The sequence below is a fragment of the Chroicocephalus ridibundus genome, chromosome 1 (genome assembly GCF_963924245.1).
Source record: "Chroicocephalus ridibundus chromosome 1, bChrRid1.1, whole genome shotgun sequence".
NCBI classification, from domain to species: Eukaryota; Metazoa; Chordata; class Aves; order Charadriiformes; family Laridae; genus Chroicocephalus; species Chroicocephalus ridibundus.
Window position 1 is genome coordinate 84,518,887 of NC_086284.1, and position 17,561 is coordinate 84,536,447.

Consider the following 17,561-nt stretch of genomic DNA (forward strand, 5'->3'; position numbering starts at 1 on the left):
CTGCTGGCTGCTTTTGTAGTATGAGGAAGGCATCAAGGGATACAACACAGGCAGAACACAGCTTACCAGCACTGCACTGAATTTTTTTTAAATTTCCTAGCAAACATCAGCCACATCTCAACCAAGTTTCTCCATCACTTCAAAAAGACAGAGTCCTTGATTAATATTGGGAAAAAAAAAAACAAAAACAAACAAATAAAACAAAACCAAAAACCTAATACGAAACCCAGCACCCCCCAAAATGCAAGCATTATCCTAGGAGGACACACTGAGGGGGCTGAGGCAGTTCACATGGGATCGCAGCAACACGAAAGCCGAAGGACTGGCGAGCAAGAAGTAATGTAACCAATTAGCATCAGCAGCTTAAGTAAAAACTTATCCCCGGGGCAGCTGCCTTAAGCAGCTTAAGCAAAGTTTGGCCACGGAAGGCCCTGCGACCGAAAGGCAAAACCCACAAAAATCTTTCAGTGCGAATGTGATGTGTCCCGGGATGGAAACCCAGCGGTAGGTGCCGGCCGCACGCCGGGATGCCTCCTGGGGAGGCAGCACCCGCGGGGAAGCCGTCGCCGGGCCCCCTCCCGACCCCGACACGGCTTTCCCCGCCGTGGCTCCGTGCCGTTACCCGCGGGGGAGCCTGGTACCCTCCTCCGGTAACCTCCTCCCGCCTGGGGCATCCCGCCCGCCTCCCCGGTCCCGTTCGCCCGCCGGAGCCGCTCGCCCCGCCGGTGCCGGCTGCCCGCCCCGTCCCGGGCGGCCGGAGGCGGGCCCGCCCCGCCCCGCCCCGCCAGGTTATACGGCCCCGTCCCGCCGCCCGCCCGCTCTCCCTTCCTCCGCTGCCGCCGCCGCCGAGGGCCAGCCAGCCGCCGCCTCACCGCCGCGGGGCCGGGGCAGGGGCCGCCTCCCCGCGGCCGGGCGATGGTGCCGGCGCCCGGGGTCGCCCTGCTCGCCGCCCTCCTCGCCGCCGGGCCGGCCGCCGCGGGCAGGTGAGCGGGGACGGCGGGGCGGCGGTGGGAAGGGGAGGGGACGCGGGGACCCCTGCGTGGTGTCCGGGGCTGGGTCCGGCTCCGCGGGTGGCCGTGCCCGGGGCCGCCGCGCTCGCCCGCTGGCGCGGGTGTGAGCCAGACCCTCCTCTGCCCGTGTCCGTGGGGGCTGGCCTTTCGCCAAAGGGTGAGGGGATGGCAGCCGGCGCCGGTGCCGGTTCCCTCGCAGCAGTCACACCGGAGCTGTGGGGTTGTTTCAGCCCGGGAGAAACGGTGACTGCAGTGGCCCGTGGGAGATGCAGATGTGAGCACAGCCGCACCACGTACCGAAAGGTGCGAGCTGCTCTGCTCTTCGGTTTGCTTCTCTAAACAGACGCTTTGAAACCAGCCTTGCCCTGGCAGCTGCTGCGTTCTGCAGAGAGGGTATGCGCCAGAAACAGCAGGAGATTTCGGGAGATGATAAATAAAGCCCTTTCCTTCAGATCAAGCCATTCCGTTGCTCCCCTTCCCAGTCCTCCAGAAGCCACAAGTGCTGCAGCAAGGGAGTAGCTAGGGAAAGGAGAATTCGCAGCAACTGGGGATGAAGCCTTCAAGATGTTTGTGTGCTTTATTTGTTTAGTATCAAATTCGTGAGCGGGAATGTTTATGATCAACAAGTGGCAGTGTGCCGTGCCGGCGCAGGCAGGGCTGTCCAGTGGTCAGTTCCTGGGCAACTGGAAGTTTATCATCTCCAGACCTGCTCTTATAGGTAACACGTTTGCCCTCACAGCAGAGCTCCATTTAAATGCTCCTTAGTTATTTTTTGATGTGGCGTGTTTGCATTTCAAACACTTTGAAAGGTGTAAAGCCACAAAATTAGAGCATTATCTCCTTCCAGAAGAAAGCACGGAGTTACCTGGAGCAAAGAGGGATGTGTTTGGTAAAAATGATGTTATTTGACAGTAAGCCGTGAAACATACGGGAAACCGGCAACTAAGACTGATTGCCCTACAGCCTGGCTTGTCCAAGCTGATGGTGGATGATGGTGGTGGCACCTCTCTTTTCTACCAAGTTTGTCATTCTGCCTTTTCCATTGGGAGGAAAAGGAAAGAAGAGATTTTCAAACATCTTGATGGAAGTCTTAGATGACGAGGGATTCCAGTGTAAGAGGTCAAAGAAATTCTATTGGCTCTGAATAGCTAGGACAAAGGAACAGGAAATAGTGAAAATTAGAATCAGTTTGGAAAAAATGAATTGATTATGATGATTTTTGTCTCTTAGAAGCGTGGTTTTTTGTGTCTGGACTTTTCTGCTCTGAGCACTTCCTTTAAGGAGTTTGATGGGCACAGGAAGCCTTAAAGGAACTTCTACGAGCCCAATCTAAACTTCATTTGGTGTTTTGGGAGGGACTCGCAGTGAAGCATGACTGTTGGCATGCTGAGTGCCTGAAACTGGCTGAAGGGATATCTAAGACACAGTTATAAAGGTGACACTTCTTTGGTTTTATTTAATATGACTATAGGTGAACTCTTCTCTAGAAGGAAGTCACTCTTCAAATAAACTTGTGTAAAAAAAAAAAAAAAAAAACAAACAAAAGCAAAAAGCCAACCAAACACCACAACAAAAACCCCTATGCCTTCATTTGTCAAAGTGTTCAAATTTATCTCTGCATGACATACACTCATAATAGACTTTTTAGGAATTTCTTTCAAATTGCTAAATTGTGAAATACCATCTATTTTTCCTTCCAAATATACCAGTTGATCAAAATTTTAGGTTTGCTTCTAGTTATCTTTTGCTAGCAACAATGTTGGGAATTTTTTTTTAGAGGAAAATTAAAGAAAGGGGTAATATCCTGTCTTTGAAGTTGACTGGAAGCTGCTAATAATATAATTGAGGCCTCTCCCTGCCCACCCCCCAGCAGCAGGCAGCTATTGTATGGGCAAGAGCTGACCGAAAATGTCCTGTAGAGATCTTATGGAAACAGTGCACTGAATCTATTCAGCAGCTGTGTCTTGAAGGGAAAAAAAAAAAAAAGAGGTTAAAAAAAGAATGAAACAACAAAAAAGAGGAGTAGGGGGTGGCGGGGGTGAGTCTGTTGGATAAGCAAGTCTCAACATTCAGGTGTCCTTTATTCACCTTTCTTTCCCTGGTTATTGTAATATTTTCCTTTGCAGTTGTTTGTGTATTTAAGCTATTGGGGATATCAGTCATACCCTATCAATCAACCTTGCTCTGCTGGAAGATCTATCTAGCCGCTTGATCAGTGGAGCAGGTGAACTTTCTGGACGTGTTTTACCGTAAATACATAAGTTTTCTTTTTTTCATGTCAAGTTAAGTAAATCACTGCAAGAAGTCAGAGGTACTGTGTAGGAGTTTAAGGTGTGTCTTCACATCACACACCCAGTTTATTTTGTCTGCTGCTCACCACTGTAGGTATGGAGTTATACGCTCACCCGGTCCTGGCCACTGTCTGAATGCTTTCCTCTGAACTGGTCTTGATGACTTCTTTTGGGATAGGATTCATAATCTTCATATTACTCCAGAGAGGAACAATTTTTTTCAGCAGCAGCTGAGCAAATGGGACGTTACGTCATTCATGCTTATGTTTGTATCGTTATAGGCAGCATTAGGTCTTTCTCAGTTTGTGAAAGAGAGTACATATCTTAAAATTAGGTAGGATTAGTTCTCCTGGTTCTTCAATGCTCTTCAAGACTCTCACCCCTCTTGTGGCTGTGTTCATACTCATGTCGCCCTCCGAGCATTGATGGACAGCAGTACAAGAGCAAATGGATATAAATCCGGTTTTCTCTTAACAAGCTCTTCTCTCTCTCATTTGGAGCTGCCTGACACCTAGTAGGAAGCGATAAGATCCCCCTCTCAACTTTTGGTTTGTTCAACTGGAGCCAAGTTCTTCGTGTCCTCTCTAAAACAGGTTTTTCATTCTTCAGATATCACCATATATACCATATACAATTCATATTTCTTCACCATGGATGTCAAGAACTGTACGCAATACAACCTGATACAGCCGCAGTAAAACTTCCCTGGAATTTTGACTGAAACACCTGAGATTCCCACCTATTTTATAATGGTCCTAGTGGCTCACAGTGATCTTATGACAGCTAATATGACCACGTCAACTAAGGAGGCCCTGGATTATTTTAGAAGTTCTTGTTATTCATCTTCAATGTTCTTTGCTGAATGCCATCCTACTGGTATCAACCTTGGATGGCTCAGTCTGCCACTTGTTACCTTTAGCACCAGTGCTGAAAGCTGCTGACTTTTGGAGGTTGGAGTTCTTCACTAGAAACTCAGAGACGGCTCTTGCCACTGACCTGCACAGTGATGCAACTTGTGCAGTCCACCCTCTCTTGCCTTTCTTCTTCAGTCCTGTGTTTAGGCTACATGTTCTTCAAGGCCTGGTGTATTTTGCACACTTAGCAGACAGTGACAAGCACAACAGTCTCACTTAGGCTTCTAGCTACTCCCAGTGAAATCATAGAATCACACAGAATCACAGAATGGTTTGGGTTGGAAGGGACCTTAAAGATCATCTAGTTCCAACCCCACTGCGATGGGCAGGGACACCTCCTACATGAGTGTCATATAGGCAGGGATCAGGAGCGTCCTATATCTCCAGTCTGCATTACTTCTCCCCCAGCACCCAGGAGGGTCCATGTGACATTGTCCCGGAAAGGATCTACCTGCCTGAAAGGATCTTCTCTTTATAAATAATCTTTCTTTTACACAAAATGTTGAACTGACAGCAATAGCTAAGCTGATGGCTGGTGGTTCTTCACAGGTCAGAGGGACTAACCTGGCAAAACTGTTTCTCCTCCCAGATTTTGGGATCCAGGTGGGCTCTCTGGTCTCATTGACCTTTCCCACTGCCAAAGGTTTTATTGTGCAGCAGACTAAAAAATGCAACAGTTCCTAACTTTTTGATTTTTTTCCACTTTTTTCCCCACCATGGGACTGTTTGTTGCTATGTATTTGCTCCCCTCAGTATCCCAAGTATCTTGCTACGAAGCTCTTGCAGATAAGGTATTTTCTGTGTCAGAAACAACACTTTGGACTTTTTGAAGAAAATGCATTTTAAATTATGGCCTGGAAAAAGCAGTGGGAACAGAGTATTTTGTATAAAGAAGAGAATTTCATAAAGGGCATAGGCTTGTGGTAATGGAGAACTTAAGTAACAGCAAGCAGAGGGAGAAGAGAACCAGAGTCACAGCAGCCTTTGCAGCATGGAGTAGGTCTACAAGACTAACACGGTTGTGTATTTCCATCGGGTTTATAATTTTGGCAACTAACATCATAGGTTTTCCAACTCTTGTAGCTGTTACTTACTGGCAGATTAAATGAACGTTAATCTGTATGGCCAGGGAGTCCTGTGCAACCAGGATGCACGTGAGCCTCTGAGCTTATACAATCAGTCTACACACATGCAGTGGCTGTGAACCTACAAGTCACTAGCTTTTATGGGGCTGACTGATGTTCAGAAAGCTGCTTTTCTGTAGAATCATTACTTCATCATCCAAAGCAATAGCGCTGTCAGTTATGGCATCATATATCCAACCCAGATTCTTCACGTGACACAAGCTGGAGTAGCCCCATTGACTTCACTGATACTAAAAATGACTCATTCGAGCAGGGGACCTGGCTGTATTTTTTGCCTTTGCCGTGCTTCTCATTAGAAAGGATTTATGTTGCACAGTTAATTTATTGCAGATGAAACATTCCCATCTCCTGTTTCTCCAACCAAATGCAACTTTGCATTCCTTTGCATTTAGGAACATTGCTGAATGCTCCAAGGTTTGGTGAAATAAAAATGCCTGAGAGTGGATAACGCATGAGGGAAATGTACAATGGAATACACGGAGCAGTGGATTAAAGTGTGTGAGTGCTTGCTGCAGCTAGCGTTTATCATTCTTTACACAGCTCGAGAGCTCGTGGGCAACTGATGACTGTGGGCCAGCCTGGGCTGTGTCGCTATGGTTCTAGGCTGGATTGCTGTTACGGCTGGAAAAAGAACAACAAGGGCCACTGCGAAGGTAACATTAATACTTAATGCTTGTTTCCTCTTCATGGCTGTGTACTTGGTACTAATAAAGGCATTTCATATATGTCTACCAGAAGCTACAGAAAGAAACCTTCCAAATGAAATCTCTTAACTGTGAGAGAGGGAATAAAACATGTTTGAGAGACCATCTCCTCAAAAAGGCAGAACTTTGGGTAAATAATAACAAACAACAAAATATATATTCGAAAATTCTTAGGTCCAGAAGGCACCATCTGTTCTTATCTCCTGCTCAGCCCTGGTCAGTGCCTATACTGTTACAGCTGTCGAGTAAGCGCCAAAAATGCCATGTCTTCTAATGCTTCATATGGACCCCTGAAGTGTTTTTTTTATCAGTTGGTATCCTTTATCTTCAGAAGTACACAGCCTCTGAGAACCAGGAGGTTTTAACTTTCTAAAAATATAAATCAAACTCAAGTAACATATCCACCTGTCTTCAGCTTGGGTAGCCAGCCAGTGTTCTGGTCTGTGGATCGTTGGCTCAACGAAGAGTCGATGTCTCTTAAGACGTTTCTAATTTGTTAAAATTTTAGAGATCTCAAGGAGAAGGTGATGTGGAAGCTCTCTCTAGCTGTACTTGGGCAAAACACAACAAAGTCATAAAACAGATGTTTTAAGAATCGTTCTCTGATGTTGCACCTGTTGTCCCGGAGAGTTTGGCATTGTATATCTGTAGAATTTGAGTAGAGGCTTCGAGTTACTCATTGCTGAAAATCAACAGACTGACGTCTAAAAAGGAAACATGCCAAAAAGTCTCTGCTCTGTATATACAGCATGACAGTATAAAAAAGGAAAAACTGTTTAATACCTTTATTAATATTTATGCATTGCTTAATAACATTTTAGTTTGATGCTAATTAATACTTTGAGGTACAACTGGCAAATGTAACCGATCAACCAGTGGAGTAAGTTGTCTTGTTGTAACGCAATTGGGTGCTTTCACAGGTGCTTTCTTAGTAAAATTCAGTTTTCATAAACTTTTAAGATTCTTCTTCGGCAGATTTCTTTAGGCCAACTGTAATTCTGCATTGTGAATCCAGCTGCAGTGGTGTTCTCTGCTTCAGTGTTGATACTCAGCTGGTCTTGCAGTATGCCACAGTGCATTCAGCGATACAGGTAGCGTTGAAATATGCCTTAATCTGCAGAGCTAGTATATCTGAGCGAATTTTTAAAAGTAGGGAATATACTTGAATTCAGCAGTATGTGTTTTAATTAAGAATTTTACTGTATAGTAACTAACACCGTGACTTTCATGTTTCTTCTAGTTCGCATAGCAGCTTAATTACACAAGGTAGCAAGATGCGCATCATGGTTCATACTCCTTTGCTGTTTTTCCACGTTTTCCCGAATAACTCTCATGTTGACAATCATATTGACTTTAGGAACCTTTAGCCTTAAAGTCAGCATTTAATTTCTGCCTAATGATCCAGAGGGATGAGAGTTAGAAAACCTTTACTTTCTAATGCATCCAGCGCTCTCAAGTCATCGTAAGCCTGATGCAATTATGCTTATTGGGATGTGTGGTAAGGATAGTTGTCTGATAGTTTGAGAGATGTACTCTGGCTGTTCCACCATGGGATGCACACGTTCCTCAGGTGTAGGTGAGGAGATCCAAGAGTGGAAAACTGCTGTAGGATAATGTGTCTCCTTTGACTGCAGGAGAGTGCCGTTGCCTCTTTCCTACTCCAGATGCCAAGCGTAGCAAGTCGAGCTGCTGGCTAGCTGGTTCTCACATAGGCTTCTTAAAAATAGGAAAAAGGCAAGAGTACAAAACTAAATGTGAATTGTAAGCATGGCAGAAAAATCACGAGGGAGAGAGCTAAAACGAGTCCCTTCTTTTCCAGGTCTTTACAAACCTGGCAAAGCAGACACTCGTGTACACCATACTAGTGTCACTTTTCTCCAGCAGAAATAAAGTGTTGATGGGTAGCTACCATGCCCAAACTAAAGGGAGAGGTATGAAGGATGCTGACCTTGTGCAACAAGTTTTTAGGCAACTAAGAAGGGACGAAGTTCTCAAACAGAGTCTTTCTAACTTTTTCTTTTTCTCTCTCCTTTCCCTGCCTGCCTCCTCCAGCTATCTGTGGACATGGCTGCAAGTATGGCGAGTGCACGGGACCAAACAAGTGCAAATGTTTCCCTGGATTTACGGGGAAGACCTGTAATCAAGGTTTGTGCACATGGGGGTATTACTCCAGAAAGCAGACTGTTGATGTTCTGTCTCCTGATCTTGTACTACGGATTGTGTCATCTTCCAAAATAGTAAAACAAGATATGTTCTTGTTTACATAAAAGAGCTTAAATTTTAAGACTCTTGCATGTCCAGCATCCCAGGCAAGCTCTAAGCTTCCTTCAGGACACAGTAGTTTGAACCTATGTCATGTATCTCCTGCTGGCAGATGACAAGGGCAAACTCTCATATTTATAGTCAGAGGACTAAGGCGGGGAGACATTATATAGGAAATTATTAGGAGAGCTGGAATTCAAATCCAGAACCCATGTTATTTTCTTAACTAGCAACCCATGTTACTTTCTTAACTAACCTTCTCATCAGAAAGACATGCAATTATGTGCTAGACATGTAATTTCTCAAGCTGCCTGGGCCAATGCCATCTGTTTGCATATGCCAATTGGTATTTTTGAGAACACAGAATTGGGAGTCTTTAGAACTGCATATTCAGAAACTTTGAATGCACCACTTTCCCTCCATAAACTTGCAATTCGACATGGAAATATTTCAGCTAACACGTTGGTGAGAACTCAGCTTTTTTTTTTTTTTTTTCCTTTCCTAATACATGAGACCCTTGTGTTGGATGAGATGAAAAGAGCAGGTCCCAGAGCATGGAGTGAGGTGGTCCCACTGCGCTGCAGATGAGTGAGGGAACGTGAGGGAACCATGATATAAATGGATGCATCTATTCTTGCTACCTTCCTAAGCACCTGCAGTCTTTGCTTGCAAATGTCACATTGACATGCTAAAAACACATATTTCAGAGTCAAAACAACCCATTTATTACACAGTGTCTTTCAAACAATATGCTGTAAAGCTGTACTGTTAAGCATTTTGGAAAACCATCTTTTGCACTTTTGTTGTAAGTAAATTCCTCAGCACCAGTAGAGAGGGAAGTGAAACAGCAGCCGTGGCAGTGTGTAATTGATGTGTAGGTATCACTTACAACTTCATCCTCTAAACCCTGAAGTTTAACCTCAAAAATTATTTGACGTCTTGAGTGTTACCAAAAGGCAACAGAGAAGCCCCCAGCTTTTCGGTGTTTTCTGTGCGGTAACTCCCGCTGGATTTGATGTGCCCTCCGTACACAAGCAGGTCAGTTCTGCACACTTGCAGTAGATTCAGAGACTGGGGCTTGGTGGAAACACCGCACAGACCTACATGTGCAAATTGCCTGTTAGCCCCCTGAGCTCTTCTACCTTCTGAAGCACAGCCAGGAATTTTTTCATAAAGCAGTGGCTGGCACAGGCCAGAAATGTCCTGGAGCTATTTCAATAGTATAGCCATATAGGTGGTCGTGTTCCAGCAGCCAGTAGTGCTCAGAGCCACTTTTAATTTACTAGCAGATGTAGCCTTGGTCTGTCCTTAAAGCAGAATGCCCTGCTGAGCAAGCTCAACATGAGCTAACTAAAAGAGATAAGGGGGACTGTATTAGTCTGCCACCGAGTCTGAGCTAAATTAGCCTTATCTCCATGGGTTCCCTTTTAGAGCTGTGTATGCTATCTGTACATTACTGCGCATTGGGCAAGATAGGGCAGGTAAGCGCTTTTGAAAATGTATGGTCTAAGTGGAATAACTTTTGTTCCCCTCTAGTTTCTTTGTTAAGAGAGTCTTGGTTATTTAGCGGAGCCCCAGTAGCACAAAAATCCAATGTGATTTGCAAGCTGATAGGTTGTCCTTTTTCAAACAGACCCTGTGTTTAAATAATAGAATGCAACCCTCTTTCTTCCCTGGACTGAGCTGTAACAAACTCTTCTGCACACCTGTAACCACAAAAAAAGTTTATGCTTTGAATGGTATGGAGTTCCTTTTGTGGTCTGCAGGGCCCATAGACACGAGAACAGATGCTTCTCCCATTGGAAGTGGAGCCGCACAAGCTCAGTGCTTGGAGACGGGCCTCTACTGAAATTACATCATTGGTCTTGTGTGCCCTTAAGCACATGTCGAACGGGCTGCGTACACTGGTGCATTCTGTTAATGAGTTCTGTCTGTTCACTGGTGAGGTTTCAAAATGCAAGAGGTAGAGGTGTCGGTTCACAGAAGTCACAAGCGCAGATGTTGTCCCCTTGCCACAGGACCACATAGCGTTGTCAGCCTGCACCACACAAATCAAACTCTTCAGGATCCCGGTTTTCTCCTTGTGAAGGATAGCTATTGGCAATTTGAAATTAATTTAGCTTCCGCAAAGCTGGAATTTGATCTCAAAATCCTGGATTTTGAGAAGGATTTAGGATGCTTTTATTCTCAGGATTTTAAGATTTTTGAGATTTGTGAGATTTTGACTTTTATTCTCGAAGTCACATGATTTTTATGTATTGTATTTCATCTCTGCTAGACGTCCCTGCCCTGATAACCTTGATACCAACGTGTAGCTCGCCAAAAAAAATCTTTGTTTCACTTTATCTCAACTGATCTGCTGTTCTTAGTCTCACATCTTTGCCTTTCTAGTACAGAGGTCAGCTGGAGGACTGAAATCTCCAGCTAGAATCAGAGAAATCCAGACGAATAACTCCCAGAAAACAGAGTAACTGCAATTCTCTCCCCACCCCTCCACCTCTTCCTAACAAGCTGCCAGATGTGGCCAGAGTTTGCATTAGTTTTTCAGGTGTAGAAGCCTGTGTGCGTTAGTTTTGCTAGCAGTCTTTCAGCCAGATGGTCTGCTAAACTCTCATCTTGCAAGGGGCTGGCTCACTTTCAGTCCGGGCGATTTTACTGTGGGGAATTCATGGCCTTAAGCAATATTATCCACCTATATGTATGAACGTATGTGTATAAACCCAGCACTCACTTCATTCCAATGACTTCTGCAGATCTGAACGAATGTGGACTGAAGCCACGTCCCTGTGAGCACAGATGTATGAATACACATGGCAGCTACAAGTGCTATTGTCTCAACGGGTACATGCTTATGCCAGATGGCACATGTGCAAGTAAGTAATAGAGCTGATAGGACAGGCACAGCAAAATCATCTAATCGCATTTGATCCCGGCAGATTTTCTTCCTGCGATGAATGGATTTAGCTTATTCAGGACAGGGTCTTTGCCTCCGCTCTCTGGTACTGTCAGCAGCTGAAAGAGGCTTTCTATTTGGCAGTATATGGAGAAAGTAAACTAGGTCATACTTGTGTTTTGGTGTCCAGAGGAATTTCTGTCCTGCAAGAAGCAAGAATCTTTGATAGCGTTACTTCAGATGAAGGACAGCTAGTAAAACCTTGGTGTATAGTCCTGCCATTTCATCTGTTGAATAAGGATGAATGAAAGCAAAGCACCAATATAGGCTACTTTTTACTGTGCTGAATTTCTTGCCATTACTCCTTGCTTTACCTTTCTGTGCTCCTTGACTCACTCATTTTCTCTGAGTGTTAACATGCTTCCCACACTTGCCGCCAGCTTCTTGCAAACATTTGTTCACTGAGCTAAGGCTTATCTAAACTGTACTTCTACCTATTTTCTTTGTCTTTAAGCCAGTATGTAGTGGAAAGGATTCTGCTTTCTTAGCCAACCTGATTTTTTAGACCTGAGGAAGCTTCCTATTTGTCAATGGCACTGTTTTGTTTGTAGAAAATACTCTCTTTTTTCTTCACCTGAGCTGTTCCGTACAGGTATTTTGGCTTTGAATTTCACAAAACCCTAGGTAACATGGTGACAGCCAGCCCTTTCTGGAGCCCACTGGACCGGAGCAGATGCATCAGTTGGACAAGGAAGCTAGCTGGTCCCTGCTTGAGAGGTCTGTCCTAAAGCAATGGACCTAGCGCTATGGGGTGCAGCACAATCTTTCCCATGGATATGCCAGAGAACCAGAAACTCTGAAAGGCTTTGATCTCCAAACCTTGGAGAAAATCACGCACCAGGCAGCGTGTCCGTTTGGCGAGTTTGCTGTCAGTTTTGGGATAACTGGAAAAATACCCAGCCTTGGCAAACATTTGCAGGAGTGCAGGGTCTGCAGCTCTGGGGCAGGCAGAAAAGCCAGAGCTCCGACTCCCTCTCTCTTACGGCAGGGAGGCTGAAATTGCTGTGAAAGGTGCCTGGAGCCACAGCTTTTCGAGGGTTTCCCTTCCCGGCATCACAGCTCGGGGCTGTGCCTCTGCGTTACTAATCATGGTGGGTTATCTGCAGCAGACGCCAGCTGCGGGGCCCTGAGAAACGGATATATATTCCATCCATTTCTTCCAAGATAATTTGTATATCTGCTGACACCATACGCCAAGCAGTTTTCTGTAAGGCCACTGGCTTATGGACAGCTGAAGTTGGCAGAAGCCAGAACTATAGTTAAAAGAAACTGTCCTGTCTCGCTTCCCCTTGAGCCCAGCGGCAGCTTTGTCCCGTCCGTCCCTCCCTCCCTCCCTCCCCCTGCTCTGAGTACAGACGCTTGCTGCCGCCATGCTTCAGCTTTCCACAGGTTGCGTTTCACTTTGGCACACGGAAATGTTATTTCTCAGTGGAACCCCAACAAACACTGACACGGAATGGAACCAAATTTCAGGGGAGAAACCACAGAAGGGAAGTCTTCATTCTTCACAGCTCTAGTTAAGGAGGCAAAAACCTTTATATTCATCCAGCTTGTGCTTCATTAACTCAACCCATCTGCCACCTTCCAGTCCTGAAGAGCTTTTATTTTCTTAAGCAGAAACTATGATTACGACATGAAATAGTGAATTATTTACTCAAGTAGAAATTATTTTTGGTTAAGTTTACTAGCGTCCCATTTCACTTGGTGCTAACTTGTGCTCGGATGAAATGCTGGGTTATTTAACCAACTGTAGAATCTCATCATTTTATTCAGGCAAACATTTTGTGCGTATTATTGCTCCTTTTGAATCAAATTCTCCGTGATGTAAGTCTTCTTCACAAGATGAAGTCTACCTAGTCTAAGCAGTCAGGCTTATCTGCAACCACACCAAGGGATTGTGGAGCTGGAAGAAGGGTATCAGAAGAATGTGGCTTTGGGCCACAGAGAATGATTGCTTAAAATAGTTAGTAGGTTAGTACCTAACACAAAATCACTCAAGTTTTGCAAGAGTTCCTATACTAGATATGATTAGCAATTCATCTAAACCAATATTATGCCTAACCAAAGCCAGCAACAGGAGCTTCAAACGAAAGAGAAAACAATTATCAGTTAAAGAATAATATTTAGTAAGTTTCTTTATTGCCACTTAGGAAGTAAATAATACCACAAAGTATTATGATTTACAGTCTGTCTTTTTTTCACTCTTACCTCCTGCTACTGTGTATGTTCTCATTCATGCAAAAGTAAAATACTTTTGCAAATACAGTGAATCATTGGCCTTGGATATTTATCACTTAGCCACGGAGTCTAAACAAACCAGGCTAAGAAAAACAATTTTAGCACAGAATATACAGATTAATTTTAATAGCACACAGAACTAATATGCATTATATTTTACATTCAAATCACAAATGATATGGCTGTAGCTATATATGCATCTGCACACATCATTGTCTTTTCTATAAACTCTGTTATTACGCATTCTGAAAGTGCTGCTACTTCTGACAATAAACATGTTGCATTTTGGAATAAAATTCGTATCTTTTTCTACTTAAACAGTAGCCAGTATTCAAGTTCTTGCAGTTGGTTTCTGTCTCTAGTAAGCTGACAACTGTTCCAGGCTTTTCACTTACAAAGAACCTCTATACAGTTCTGTTCCCCTGAATACTACCAGAGCGAAATAGCTGGAAATACTTTCTTTGCACACACCTCCATCTGTCGAATAAACACTTCCAAATACTAATTCTCTCCCTGGCACCAAAACACTGATTTTAGAAATATCTCCCTATATGCTTAATACATTCGTCCTACTTTTCAAACCTCTCATAGGTCTCTCAAACAAGATCTAGAACCCTATGTTTCTCTTTAGTGGCTAATCAGCCGTCTCCAACAATTCACACCCCTCACCAGTCTGTGCAACCAGGACGTATTCTGGGTAGTGCCTCTTTAGAGTCAGACACCTGTTCTATAAAGGATCAAAATAAAGGGCATCAGGCTAAGTCCATCAGGCTAAATAGTTCTAAAAAACAAACTCTATACTAAAGCATGTTTAATGGTGAGCAATAAAAACATTTCACCACCAAATAGCGGTTTTACGTATTATAAAACTGTCGCAACGGAAAACGTAGAAAAACCCCACTTTTTGTCTACTTAGAGCAGTTCCGTCTCTGAATCGAAAAGGCAATAGTAAGAAATCACAGAAATTGGAACAGAGGAAGAAGAAGGAATAAGGGCAGATCAGGAAAGTACAAAGTGAAGGGGAGAGGGAATTTAAGATCTGTCTCATGGACTGCTGAATTGTTTAATATAGGAATATCTTGGTTAATGATGAATGTATTTTTGTTGTTCTGATGAATTTTCTGCGTTCGTCCAGATCTAAATTTTAAGCGTGTGATCCCAGTCTAGATTTTTGCTCTTTTTGTTATTTTCAACACTGCTTTCAGGTTCTAGGACTTGTGCCATGGTGAATTGCCAGTATGGATGTGAAGAAGTCAAAGGGGAGGTACAGTGTCTTTGTCCATCGGGTGGCCTTCAGTTGGGACCAAACGGAAGGACATGCATCGGTATGGTTAGAGAGCTCACTCTCACCTTCTTTTCTATAGATTCTCAAAAAACTTAAGAGTCTGAGGAAAGGGTAATAAGTGGTTAGCTGTTCTCACTGGCTTGAATAATGCTTCTTGTTTCTCGCAGTGTGATGTAAGGCTTATGTGCTTTTTAAAAAAACCATTCTTGTAGCATTGGCCATGTAATTCTTTATGGGAGTCCATTCCCCAATAAAGAGTTAAATGTTTTGACATAATTTGGAGTCAGTAACAGATTCTGTTTCTCCCTATTGCTCTGAGGTCTACAATGCTACTGACATAATGCATTAGAGGATTTGAGGGTTGTGTTTGGAGAGGTTTTTCTTTTATTGTGATGACCCACAATACAAATGGCTGGAATTTTCTCCAGAAGCCTCAACATCACTTTAGCTGGGGGTTTCTTGGGTGATAAAGAAAGCGTTACTTACATCGCTTGGTACTGTTCTGTGATACCGGTTTTATATTGACATCTGACAAAACTGTGCTACAGAATGTAATCCCATGCTGAAATCATACCCATTTTAATACTGAAGCTAAATGAACTTATTTCGAACCCAATAGATGTGAAACAAACCCTCCAAAGTAGGGACCACTCCAACAGCTAGAGAATATGGGGCAGTGAAGATCATGTCAGGGAGGAGTTCCCTGCTCCTCAAGGAGGGGGTGATCCAGGAGTCATGAACGACCCCCGCAACAGCAAGGCTGTGCCCTGTGTCCAGGGTCTGTCCGGGCATCTTTCCAGCAGCTGGAATATTCTTGTTCCTGTTCATCACAGGCAAACCTGAAAGCCTCTGAAAGTGTTCGTTTTTCACACCAGATGCTTTTTGTTTTAAATTTAAGGGAAATACTGCTTTATATGTACTTCATGCCATTTCATTTTAAAATAGGACCAGTAGCAGAGCTTCATTTGTGAAAAAAAAAAAAAAAAAAAAAAGAATTTTCAGTTCCAGATTTCTTCTTTAGAATAGTTTTAGTTCGTTCTTGAAATGCAAGTTTTCCTTTTGAATCAGTAAGTACATTTTCCTGTAAAATGCTAACTGGTAGCATTCAAACAATTTCAATTTGAAAAAAGAAAGAAATCAGCCAGAAAATGATTATTTTTCCTTCTTTCTTACTTTCCCTCTTTTCCAATCTAGCCTTTCTTTCCTGGTCTCACCTGGCCTCTAGGGTATCACCCCTAGTCAATGCCAGGGAATGATATTTTGTGGGGGTTTTTTAACCTTTATTCCACTCGGGCAAGCATAGAAGACTGAAAATTGCATCTGGGAAATGTTTTACTTCCCAGAGCTGCCCAAATTCCAGTGGAAAATAGAGAATGAAAATTCCTCCTTGGAGATACTCAAAAGCCACACGGACGTGGTCCGGGGCAACCATCTCTAGGTGTTCCTGCTTGAGCAGACTAGATGACCTCCAGAGGTCCCTTCGAACCTCAACCATTCTGTGATTCTGTGAGAAAACATCTTGCAACAGAGGCTATTTACTAAAATGTCTTTAGCAACGTACCTGATGATATTGATGATTTCATATATTTTTACTTTATTTCTGTCACGATGGTGCAAGTCCTCTAGATCACAAAGGGCAGGTTGGAAATGATACCTTACAGGCAAGGAATAACAGTAGCTAATCCATTTCGGACGCTGCTTACCGACACGTACTGGTTGAATGATTTCTACAGCTTAAAGAATATTTTAGATGTTGAGAGGTTTGACATTCAAACATAAAAAATTAATTTTAGCTCCAATCGTCAAAACAATATTATACTTAACATTTCAAACAAAAGATTAAGTGAATGTATCGACCAAGAAACACTGCTGGGTAGAAGGACAGCTACTATGCGAATTGTTCTCCTTAACACACAGCTGTAATATCGTCATGTATGACGGTCATACGGCCAGGGACTACTTTATCACGTTTAGGAGCTATCAAATAAACCCATATGGATACTTGGCTCAACTTCCAAACTATAAACTCTCCAACATGAGAACAGTATTTCCTTCTTTCAAATGAAATGAGTTTGTAATTGGAAATGTCCTGCTTTGAGTAATCAGCAAGGCTCTCGGACTACTGCCAGTCACAGTTAACGTTTGAATTATGTAAGAGCCATTGGAAGGTGAACATTTTAGACATATGCATTTAAATACAATAGACAAGATGAGTGGTTCTCTTCAATCTCTTACTGAATTATTCAGGCAACTATTTTTGTTCTTTTGTATTGAGTTTATTTCTATTTACTTGCCTTCTCAAATGGCTTTGGAAGAATGCTGATAGAAGATAAAATAGACAAAAATGTACGTCCAATGGTTGGAAATATCAGACCTCTTCTTTCTCCATGACTTGTGGTATGTCATCAGTTCCCCACCTCTAAAATGAGAGAGATAGCATCATCCTGCTGTATAGCATAATAGTGCTTAATACATTATAGGATACTTTAATACTCTGGTATTAGTCACAGAAATACTATAAACAGATAAACATTTGAAGATCCCTTGCTATTAGTCTTAGCCTAATCCTCCTAAGAAGCTGCATTCCTTCTGGACCTGCAGAGCAGCACAGTGATGTGTTCCAGTTTTCCTCTCCTCCACGTGCATAGGTGAAGGAAAAAAATAACAATTGCAGACCAAAATTTTTAAGTAAACCTGAACCTCTTGTTTCAAAGAGTACAGTGAGCCTTTAGTGTTCGGTGCAGACATAAGCTTCATGC

General features: G+C 43.3%; 1 protein-coding gene across 1 annotated transcript in view; it reads left to right on the plus strand.

Moving 5' to 3' along the window:
• Window positions 1-873: 873 nt before the first annotated feature.
• The window catches only part of EGFL6 (EGF like domain multiple 6), a 43,687-nt gene continuing 26,999 nt past the window's right edge, over window positions 874-17,561 (plus strand). Inside the window, exons 1-5 of the mRNA XM_063351243.1 lie at window positions 874-983; window positions 5,901-6,013; window positions 8,117-8,209; window positions 11,080-11,199; window positions 14,723-14,842. Of these exons, the coding sequence (XP_063207313.1) occupies window positions 916-983; window positions 5,901-6,013; window positions 8,117-8,209; window positions 11,080-11,199; window positions 14,723-14,842 (514 nt within the window). The 5' untranslated portion in view covers window positions 874-915. The remainder of the gene's footprint in view (window positions 984-5,900; window positions 6,014-8,116; window positions 8,210-11,079; window positions 11,200-14,722; window positions 14,843-17,561) is intronic.